Source organism: Entelurus aequoreus, linkage group LG26 (assembly GCF_033978785.1).
Source record: "Entelurus aequoreus isolate RoL-2023_Sb linkage group LG26, RoL_Eaeq_v1.1, whole genome shotgun sequence".
Taxonomy (NCBI): Eukaryota; Metazoa; Chordata; class Actinopteri; order Syngnathiformes; family Syngnathidae; genus Entelurus; species Entelurus aequoreus.
The window spans coordinates 17359799-17372390 of NC_084756.1; the positions used below are offsets into that span (position 1 = coordinate 17359799).

The 12592-nt window shown below is 34.4% G+C and overlaps 1 protein-coding gene across 1 annotated transcript in view; it reads right to left on the reverse strand.

Annotated features, from left to right (window-relative positions):
- Positions 1–5216: 5216 nt before the first annotated feature.
- cass4 (Cas scaffold protein family member 4) overlaps positions 5217–12592 on the reverse strand; it is a 27965-nt gene continuing 20589 nt past the window's right edge. The window contains exons 3-4 of the mRNA XM_062037540.1: positions 11991–12592; positions 5217–7306 (exon numbers count right to left, since the gene is read on the reverse strand). The exon at positions 11991–12592 is cut by the window's right edge and continues 673 nt beyond it. Of these exons, the coding sequence (XP_061893524.1) occupies positions 6866–7306; positions 11991–12592 (1043 nt within the window). The 3' untranslated portion in view covers positions 5217–6865. The remainder of the gene's footprint in view (positions 7307–11990) is intronic.

A 12592-nucleotide genomic window follows, 5' to 3' on the forward strand; every position in this document is an offset into this window, starting at 1 on the left:
AACAATAATCTAAAACTTTTTTTTTTACAGAAAACACATTCTCATTCACCCCAAGACAATAATCATGAATAAAAACAGGAACAAAAATGCTCAAATGTTTTGTACAGCATGCAGTAGCTACAATACATATATAAACAATACAAAAAATAAAAAAAGAGCTACATTTTGCTGATATGAAGATTGTATCCTTGAAACTAGACAGCATGTAAATAATTTAAAATAACTTTATAAAATAAAATAAAAAATCTGCATCCACGGCATAGACGAACAACTTCTGTGACAAAATGACGGTCAACTCATTTATGGAGTGAAATGACCATTTAATAAGACTTAATTCAATGAAATGTTAACCCTGTTTCCTCTTTTCAGAACATGACATACTGTGCATTAATATTCACTCACAACAACAACTATTACTAGTTGGCAAACATGCTGATGCAGTAAATTGTGTAGTAGGGATTTACTACCACATATTTCACTGCACAACACTTTTGTGGCTACCTGTAACCAAGGCTTAAAAATGTGGAAAAAAAAAAAAAAAAGCTTTCTCACATCAAGTGCTAAAAATAACACTGTAAACACGTCATTCTATTTCATTACATATTGGTCATGAAATCAATACATTTTTTAACAGCATAGTTTCACAATTGAATTTATGTAAGATTTAGATAAAAATTTGAATATTTAAATGATGTATTTATTTATATATTTATTCCAAATGTCCTTCAGCTAGGTAAAAGTAACTATTTCTGTAATGGTTATTACCGCTAGAGGGCAGCATATAACAAGCTAGTCGAGTATTCAGTCTTTGTTTTTTAAGTTAAAGTACCACTGATAGTCACACACACACTAGGTGTGGTGAAATGTGTCCTCTGCATTTGACCCATCCCCTTGTTCCACCCCCTGGGAGGTGAGGGGAGCAGTGAGCAGCAGCGGTGGCCACGCTCCAAGATTGCTTACTTACAACCTACATTTTTCATTTGTACATTTGCCTTGAATGCTTTGCATTTTCCCATGAAACCTTCCTATTACATTCGTAGGGATTTCAATTTAAACAAATTAAAAATAAACTGTAGACGATACTACAAAACCCAAAACCGGTGAAGTTGGCACGTTGTGTAAATGGTAAATACAAACAGAATATAATGATTTGCAAATCCTTTTCAACTTATATTCAATTGAATAGACTGCAAAGACAAGATTTTTAATGTTCCAACTGAGAATTCTTTTTTTTTTTTTGCAATATTAACTTAGAATTTAATGGCTGTAAAACACATTGCAAAAAAGTTGCCACAGGGGCATGTTCACCACTGTGTTACATGGCCTTTGCTTTTAACAACACTCAGTACACATTTGGGAAATGAGGAGACACATTTTTGAAGCTTTTCAGGTGGAATTCTGTCCCATTCTTGCTTGATGTACAGCTTAAGTTGTTCAACAGTCCGGGGTCTCCGTTGTGGTATTTTAGGCTTCATAATGTGCCACACATTTTCAACAGGAGACAGATCTGGACTACAGGCAGGCCAGTCTAGTACCCGCACTCTTTTACTATGAAGCCACGCTGTTGTAACACGTGCAGAATGTAGCTTGGCATTGTCTTGCTGAAATAAGCAGGGGCGACCATGAAAAAGACGTTACTTGGATGGCAACATACACTATATTGCCAAAAGTATTTGGCCACCCATCCAAATGATCAGAATCAGGTGTCCTAATCACTGGGCCACACAGGTGTATAAAATCAAACACTTAGGCATGGAGACTGTTTCTACAAACATTATTGAAAGAATGGGCCGCTCTCAGGAGCTCAGTGATTTCCAGCATGGAACTGTCATAGGATGCCACCTGTGCAACAAATCCAGTCGTGAAATTTCCTCGCTCCTAAATATTCCAAAGTCAACTGTCGGCTTTATTATAAGAAAATGGAAGTGTTTGGGAACAACAGCAACTCAGCCACTAAGTGGTAGGCCATGTAAACTGACAAAGAGGGGTCAGCGGATGCTGAAGCCCATAGTGCAAAGACTTTCTGCACAGTCAGTTGCTACAGAGCTCCAAACTTCATGTGACCTTCCAATTAGCCCACCTACAGTACGCAGAGAGCTTCATGGAATGGGTTTCCATGGCCGAGCAGCTGCATCTAAGCCACACATCACCAAGTCCAATGCAAAGCGTCGGATGCAGTGGTGTAAAGCACGTCGCCACTGGACTCTAGAGCAGTGGAGGCATGTTCTCTGGAGTGATGAATCACGCTTTTCCACCTGGCAATCTGATGGACCAGTCTGGGTTTGGAGGTTGCCAGCAGAACGCTACATTTCGGACTGCATTGTGCCGAGTGTGAAATTTGGTCGAGAAGGAATTATGGTGTGGGGTTGCTTTTTAGGAGTTGGGCTTGGCCCCTTAGTTCCAGTGAGAGGGACTTTGAATGCTCCAGGATACCAAAACATTTTGGACAATTCCATGCTCCCAACTTTGTGGGAACAGTTTGGAGTGGGCCCCTTCCTCTTCCAACATGACTGTGCACCAGTGCACAAAGCAAGGTCCATAAAGACAAGGATGACAGAGTCTAGGTGTGGATGAACTTGACTGGCCTGCACAGAGTCCCCACCTGAACCCAATAGAACACCTTTGGGAGGAATTAGAACGGAGACTGAGAGCCAGGCCTTCTTGACCAACATCAGTGTGTGACCTCACCAATGCGCTTTTGGAAGAATGGTGGAAAATTCCTATAAACACACTCCACAACCTTGTGGACAGCCTTCCCAGAAGAGTTGAAGCTGTAATAGCTGCAAAAGCTGGACCGACATCATATTGAACCCTATGGATTAGGAATGGGATGGCACTTCAAGTTCATATGTGAGTCAAGGCAGGTGGCCAAATACTTTTGGCAATATAGTATATGTTGCTCCAAAACCTGTATGTACCTTTCAGCATTAATGGTGCATTCACAGATGTGTAAATTACCCATGCCTTGGGCACTAATACACCCCCATACCATCACAGATGCTGTTTTTTGAACTTCGCACCTACAACATTCCGGATGGTTCTTTTCCTCTTTGGTCCAGAGGACACGACGTCCATAGTTTCCAAAAACAATTTGAAATGTGGACTTGTCAGACCACAGAACACTTTTCCACTTTGTATCAGTCCATCTTAAAGGCCTACTGAAATGCTTTTTTAAAATTTAAACGGGGATAGCAGATCCATTCTATGTGTCATACTTGATCATTTCGCGATATTGCCATATTTTTGCTGAAAGGATTTAGTAGAGAACATCGACGATAAAGTTCGCAACTTTTGGTCGCTGATAAAAAAAAGCCTTGCCTGTACCGGAAGTAGCGTGACGTCGCAGGTTGAAAGGCTCCTCACATTTTCCCATTGTTTTCAATGCAGCGAGAGCGATTCGGACCGAGAAAGCGACGATTACCCCATTAATTTGAGCGAGGATGAAAGATTCGTGGATGAGGAACGTGAGAGTGAAGGACTAGAGTGCAGTGCAGGACGCATCTTTTTTTCGCTCTGACCGTAACTTAGGTACAAGCTGGCTCATTGGATTCCACACTTTCTCCTTTTTCTATTGTGGATCACGGATTTGTATTTTAAACCACCTCGAATACTATATCCTCTTGAAAATGAGTCGAGAACGATATTGGACATTCACAGTGACTTTTATCTCCACAATACATCGGCGAAACTCTTTAGCTACGGAGCTAACGTGATAGCATCGGGCTTAACTGCATATAGAAACAAAAGAAATAAGCCCCTGACTGGAAGGACAGACAGAAAATCAACAATACTATTAAACCCTGGACATGTAACTACACGGTTAATGCTTTCCAGCCTGGCGAATGTTAACAATGCTGTTGCTAATGATGCCATTGAAGCTAACTTAGCAACGGGACCTCACAGAGCTATGCTAAAAACATTAGCTATCCACCTACGCCACCCAGCCCTCATCTGCTCATCAACACCCATGCTCACCTGCGTTCCAGCGACCGACGGCGCGATGAAGGACTTCACCCGATCATAGATGCGGTCGGCGGCCCGGAGACGGAGGAAGTCAAGGTGAGGTCGGCGGCTAGCGCGTCTGCTATCCATCTCAAAGTCCTCCTGGTTATGTTGCTACAGCCAGCCGCTAATACACCGATCCCACCTACAACTTTCTTCTTTGCAGTCTTCATTGTTCATTAAACAAATTGCAAAAGATTCACCAACACAGATGTCCAGAATACTGTGGAATTTTGAGATGAAAACAGAGCTTTTTGTATTGGATTCAATGGGGTCCGAATACTTCCGTTTCAACGATTGACGTCACGCGCATACGTCATCATACCGAGACGTTTTCAACCGGAAGTTTCGCGGGAAATTTAAAATTGCACTTTATAAGTTAACCCGGCCGTATTGGCATGTGTTGCAATGTTAAGATTTCATCATTGATATATAAACTATCAGACTGCGTGGTCGGTAGTAGTGGGTTTCAGTAGGCCTTTAAGATGAGCTCCGGCCCAGCGAAGCCGGTGGCGTTTTTGGGTGTTGTTGATAAATGGCTTTTGCTTTGCATAGTAGAGTTTTAACTTGCACTTACAGATATAGCGACAAAATGTAGTTACTCACAGTGGTTTTCTGAAGTGTTCCTGAGCCCATGTGGTGAGATCCTTTACACACGGATGTCTCTTTGTGATGCAGTACCGCCTGAGGGATCAAAGGTCACGGGCATTCAATGTTGATTTTCGTGCAGTGCAGTTATTACTCCAGATTCTCTGAACCTTTTGATGATATTACGGGCCGTAGATGGTGAAATCCCTAAATTCCTTGCAATAGCTCGTTGAGAAATGTTGTTCTTAAACTGTTGGACAATCTGCTCACGCATTTGTTGACAAAGTGGTGATCCTCGCCCCATCCTTGTTTGTGAATGACTGAGCATTTCATGGAAGCTGCTTTTATACCCAATCATGGCACCCACCTGTTCCCAATTAGCCTGTTCACCTGTGTGATGTTCCAAATAAGTGTTTGATGAGCATTCCTCAACTTTCTCAGTCTTTTTTGCCACTTGTGCCAGCTTTTTTGAAATGTTGCAGGCATCAAATTCCAAATGAGCTAATATTTGCAAAAAATAAAGTTTTCGAGTTCGAACATTAAATATCTTGTCCTTGCAGTCTATTCAATTAAATATAAGTTGAAAAGGATTTGCAAATCATTGTATTCTGTTTTTATTTACCCTTTACACAACGTGCCAACTTCACTGGTTTTGTATATATAAACTATATAGAAGCACTTGGAGAGAGCAAACAAGCATATACACACACACAGAGGTAACAATAAGGTAATGTAAAAACGATCGGGATCAACCCCAAAATCGAAGTACTTTACTGAAAGTTTCATAAAAATCCGGTAATAACTTTTTCAGTTATTTTGATAACTAATTAACTATAGCAGACAAACCAACGGCAACAATTAAATGCACTAATGAATACTTCTCCAAACTATGACAATATTTGTATTTTATAACTGTATATTATAATTGTTAAAGGCACAATTGTTGTATTTCATCTACCTGTGTAAGTCAGGAGTGTCCAAAGTGGGACTTTTTGCATTTACTGGCCCACAGAAAATGATAAAAACACATACTAAACAATAGGAATAATTAAAAAGGGGTGGGGAACATTAAAAAGTTTAAATGTTGATGCTAACGACAAAAAAAATTATAGAAAATTGTCATGTAACATTTAAAAATAAGGTGATCATAAAGGAATGCATTTCAAATGAAAAAAAATCATAATATGACCCGTTAAACTTGCATTTAAAGCTTCACTTAAAAATGGTCCTTATGGCAAAACTGTATGGCAAGGATGTCCTAAGTGCAGCCCGCAGGGAACTTTTTAACGGCCCCACGGCAAATTCTAAAAATACGATTAAAAAAATAAAAAACAAAGAGGTGAAATTTAACAAGAAATTGTTGCAACGTTGACTCTAATAACACAAAAATGCCATGCAGGCTGTTTCTTTCTTTAAAAAAAAAAAAGAATCAAAATCAATGTCATTGTGAATTATTGACCTATTCAAGGCTCCAATTACGTCACATGAAATATTCCACTTTGAGATATTTTTTGGGTAAAATGTTGCATATTTTGTGTTTGCCATACATTTTTTCTTTTTTAAAGACAGGCCTAAAACAAACAAACAAAAAACAAACAACAATAAAACTTATAATTGACTGATAGATCTGAAGTTGATCTCGAGATTATTGCGTTAAAAGTAGTGTCATTGCTCAAAAATTAATCAATTAAAATCAACGTTGTTATGATTTATTGACCTTTTTAAGGCTCCAATTATTATATAATCTCAAATATTCCACTTAAAAATTTTAATGGGTGAAAATATTGCATATTTTGTGTTTTTTCCATAAAAAAAAAAAGGGTTTCCGTTGACAGAAAGAGCTTAAATCTTTTTTTTTTTTTAATTAAATCTTTAAAAACTTTATATTGACAGATAGACCTAATGTTGATCTAGAGATTTAAGCCTTGAATAATAATATTAATGTTGAATAATGACACATTTTAAATATTTTTTTGACCAAAACCCTTTGGGGTCCCCGGGACCAAGCCTGAGTGGAGGCCTAAATGTATATTTTTTATACATATATTCTATTGGTTTTTAAAATAAAAAACACCACAATGACCCCCGCTTGCTTTGATTTTTCAGTGTGCGGCCCTCAGTGGAAAAAGTTTGGACACCCCTGCTGTATGGTGTTTGGTGTCCCCATGCCCTAGTTTAGCATATCTTGATCTACACAAGAGCGGTTAGATCATGTTTCATTTTAAAAAAAATATTGTGTTAGTCGATTCCTCCTACAATGTTTCAAAGTGAAAAGTCAGTCGTTGTCCAGTCTGTCTGCATTAGTGTATTCTAATCTAAAGTACTGTGTCCTGTGAGAAAGCTCCTGTGCAAACTGTTGAAGCTCGGCGAGAGCTTGTTGATCGGGGAAGTCTAAGGCCGCCCTCTTGGTGCCAACGGCCAGCTGCTTGAGAAGAGCACATAGGTGGTTGCTCTTACCCAGGAGGCTGTGACTCGACCCCCCGCTGTGTGCCTCCTTGCACAGGGTGTCCACCAGCCTCTGACCCACCATAATCACCAGTTTGCTTTGCGAGATGAACGTTTCTGGTGGCTGCCCGGCCTCAAGGCTTCCCAGAAAGACCCCCAGCGCCTTTTGAAGAGCGCCAAAGTAGAGGCGGCAATGCTCGGGCATGGAAGATGCTCGACGCTCTTCCAGATTCACGGGACAAGATTGGAAGGACTGTCGTCTGCTTTCGCTCTACAAAAAAAGAAGACAAAGAATTTCAGAAGGATTGTGATTCTTGGCAAAATAGGATTATTTGATTTATGCCACAATGGGGAAATTAAGTTGTTGTATATATATATATATATATATATATATATATATATATATATATATATATATATATATATATATATATATATATATATATATATATATATATATATATATATATATATATATATATATATATATATATATATATATATAATATACATAGACATATATACATACATACATACATATACACATATATATATATATATATATATATATATATATATATATATATATATATATATGTATATATATACATATATACATATATATATATATATGTATATATATACATATATACATATATATATATACATACATATATACATACATATATACATACATATATACATACATATATACATACATATATACATACATATATACATACATATATACATACATACATACATACATACATACATACATACATACATACATATATATACATACATACATATATATATATATATACATACATATATACATATATATGTATACATACATATATATGTATACATACATATATACATACATATATACATATATATGTATACATACATATATATGTATACATACATATATACATACAGTATATATACATACATATATATACATACATATATATACATATATATACATACATATATATACATACATATATATACATACATATATACTAGGGGTGGGGGAAAAAATCGATTCGAATTCTAATCGCGATTCTGACGTTGTGCGATTCAGAATCGATTCTCATTTTTAAAAAATCGAATTTTTTTTTTGGATTTTTTTATTTTTATTTAAAAAAAAAAAAAAATTGTATTTATTTTTTTTATTAATCAATCCAACAAAAAAATACACAGCAATACCATAACAATGCAATCCCTCATTGACATTATCATTAGACATTAAAATAAAAAAGAACAATAGTGTCAGAGTGGCTTACACTTGCATCGCATCTCATAAACTTAACACACTGTGTCCAACATTTTCACAAAGATAAAATAAGTCATATTTTTGGTTCATTTAATAGTTAAAACAAATGTACATCATTGCAAACAGTTGATAAAACATTGTCCTTTACAATTATAAAAGCTTTTTACAAAAATCTACTACTCTGCTTGCATGTCAGCAGACTGGGGTAGATCCTGCTGAAATCTATGTATTGAATGAATAGACAATCCTTTTGAATCTTGGCAAAAATCTTACCCACACGATTATCAAATGTAATAGGAAAATGAATTCATACTGACCAAACTGGCTTCATGGAAGGTCGACAATCTTCAGACAATACAAGGAAATTGTTTAATGTTATTTACTATGCTAGAAGTCTCCCTTATCCCACAGCAGTATGTACTGTTGATGCGGAGAAGGCATTCCACCGCATAAACTGCTCATTTATGTTTTGCACATTACGTAAATTTGGATTTGGAGATAATTTTATACAATGGATTAAGATGCTTTATACAAGGCCCATGGCATCAGTCAAAACCAATAATCATATTTCAGAACCTTTTTTGTTAAAAAGAGGAGTAAAACAGGGATGTCCTGCATCTGGATTATTATTTAATTTGGTTATTGAACCCTTAGCTGCAAAAATAAGAAGTGAAAATAATATTCATGGTATAAATATTGGCTCTCAGTATAATAAGCTATCGATGTATTGTGACGACATAATATTTTTACCTGTCACATGTTAACTCCTGTCTTCTTTATATCAATAATGTCATCACTGAATATGGCTGTTTATCAGGGTATAAAGGTAATTGGGACAAATGTGAAATATTACCACTTAATAAACACTGCAAGAAATTACATGTTCAGAACTCCAAAATTAAATTGTATTGCATTATTATGGTATTGTTGTGTATTGTTTTAAAAAAAAAAAAAAAAAAAAAAAAAAAAAAAGTTTTTGAATCGAGAATCGTTTTGAATTGAAAAAAAAAATCGATTTTGAATCGAATCGTGACCCCTAGAATCGATTTTGAATCGAATCGTGGGACACCCAAAGATTCCCAGCCCTAATATATACATATATATACATACATATATACATATATATACATACATACATACATATATATACATACATACATACATATATATATATATACATACATATATATACATATATATATACATACATATATATACATATATATATACATACATATATATACATATATATATACATACATATATATACATATATATACATACATATATACACATATATATACATACATATATATACATATATATATATACATACATGTATACATACATATATACACATATATATATACATACATGTATACATACATATATATATATGTACATATATATACATACATATATATACATACATATATACATATATACATACATATATACATACATATATACATATATATATATATTCATATATATATATACATACATATATACACATATATATACATACATATATATACATATATATACATACATATATATATACATACGTGTATACATACATATATACACATATATATATACATGTATACATACATATATATATATATGTACATATATATACATACATATATATACATATATATACATACATATATATATATATATTCATATATATATATACATATATACATACATATATACATACATATATACATATATATATATTCATATATATATACACATATATATACATATATACATACATATATACATATATATATACATACATATATACATACATATATACATATATATATACATACATATATACATATATATATATGTATATATATACATACATATATACATATATATATATATATGTATGTATATATATATATATACATATATATATACATACACATATATATATATATATATATATATATATATATATATATATATATATATATATATATATATATATATATATATATATATATATATATATATATATATATACATATATAATATATATATATATATATACATACACATATATATATATATTAAATATATATAATATATATATATACATACACATATATATATATATTAAATATATATAATATATATATATATATACATATATATATATATATTATATAAATATATAATATATATATATATATAAATAATATATATATATATATATATATAATATATACACATATATATACACATACATATATATACACTATATATATATATATATATATATATAATATATATATATATATAATATATATAAATATATAATATATATATATATAATATGTATAAATATATAATATATATATATATACATACACATATACATATACACATACATATATATATACACTATATATATATATATATATATATATATATATATATATATATATATATATATATATATATATATATATATATATATATAATATGTATAAATATATTATATATATATATATATATACACATGTATATGTATTTTGTATGTGTATGTATTATTGCGATCATTTGACATCCCTAGTAATAACTATTTTTGATTCAGACAAACTCCTTTTGTTGAAACAAATGGAATATTTACCTCTCTCATGGTAGACTCTTGACTGGCGCTCGTTTTTTGTACGGTGTGATGGTTCTCTCCTTGCTTTTCAAACGGGATTCTTCATCTGTAAAAATGTGAAATAGCCGTGAAGATTGCTTAAAGGCGAACTGTACGGTTTTGCTTTGCGAGATGAACGGAAAAAAAATACAATAAAAGACGCTCGTTTTCAGCAACTTTCTTTTTTTTAACCCATCGTGTGGATTCAAGTAACACTCAGTAATCAAACAGGAAGATATGAACATCCCATCAATCGACATCCTAGCGAGAGCAGACATTTTACCTAAGTGATTGTTTTATTATGTTCGTAGTTTGCATATCTTTGTTTTCTGTATGTAGACGTGCAGAAAGATCATTACCTCTACCAGCAAAAAGAGCTAAACCTCCGAGGCGAGGTGGTGCGTCCGGTTGCCCGTGGTGTCTAATTTCTGGTGAATTCTGAGGCACAGAGGACTTTTTGTCCTGACGTGCTTGGTCCCAAATGTAGAAACATCTCACCTATCAGCAAAATATTCTTGTTTGCATACAAGTCATTTTCAGAAAGAGACGGAGGCCAAAAGACACAGCCAACTGTTTTAGACAGGTGACAAAACACCAGGAAGCAGCGATCGCTGGCTAGTAACAGCCAAAATTGTAAGCAGATAAGAATGATCTCTTACTCCCTGAAAACTATTTGTTTGCACACGAAAATATTTGACGAATGATGAACGTAATCGATGCCTCCTCCCAACACACCTGCTGTATGCTGGCATGCCTCAGTGGAACTTGACTCCGCCTCCCTCCCACGGTGTTTAATGTCTGACGATTGGACTACTTGGTTGATAGTCAAATGAGACTCCTCCCAATACAATCGTCAAATCTTTGACTATTTGAAGACAGCCCTGGAATGTTTCAATCTTTGCAATCAACTAAATTGTCTTAGTCCAGTTTCCCAAAGTTCATAGTAAATTATCCAAAAGTATGTTTTAGTGAAGAACCAAATGGATGCAAAGGTTTTACCTGTTCCTTCACATTGTCGTTGTCATCCTCCACCAAGTCTCCCAGCCACTGACTCCCACCTCGAATTGTCTTTGCTTCACTTTGATTTGTGTTTTTAACAACGACTGGATCTGAAGGGACTTTGAACAGCAGCTTGCCGTTGGCGATGACAATGGACACCAGGCGCCGGACATCCTCTGGCACCGTGCGGGCCACCATGACAAAGCGCTCCAGTTGATCAAGCGTCAGGACTTTGCCCGGATCCTGACACAGGGAGTCAAGGGGCCAGCCGGCCAAGTTTAACCCACTCAGCGTTTGTTGTAAGATCAATGCTGAATCCTCAACAACTGACAGTTGTTTACACAGTCTCTTTTGAAGGTTGGCATCGGTCAAATGTCGCGCATTTCCCTTAATGTCAGCGGCAAAATGTAGAAAGCATGTCACGGAACATGCAATACCTTCTGCCGCAACTTGAATCTCCTTCAGGTGTTTCTCCAGATGTTCTTTGTTCCTCCACCGGCTGCTGACAAACTCCATGAGCTTGGGAACAGCCTGGCAAACGGACTGCTGCAGGTCCAGTAATCTGCGACAGGCCTCGTCTTGTCCGAGCGTCACTTCTCTCA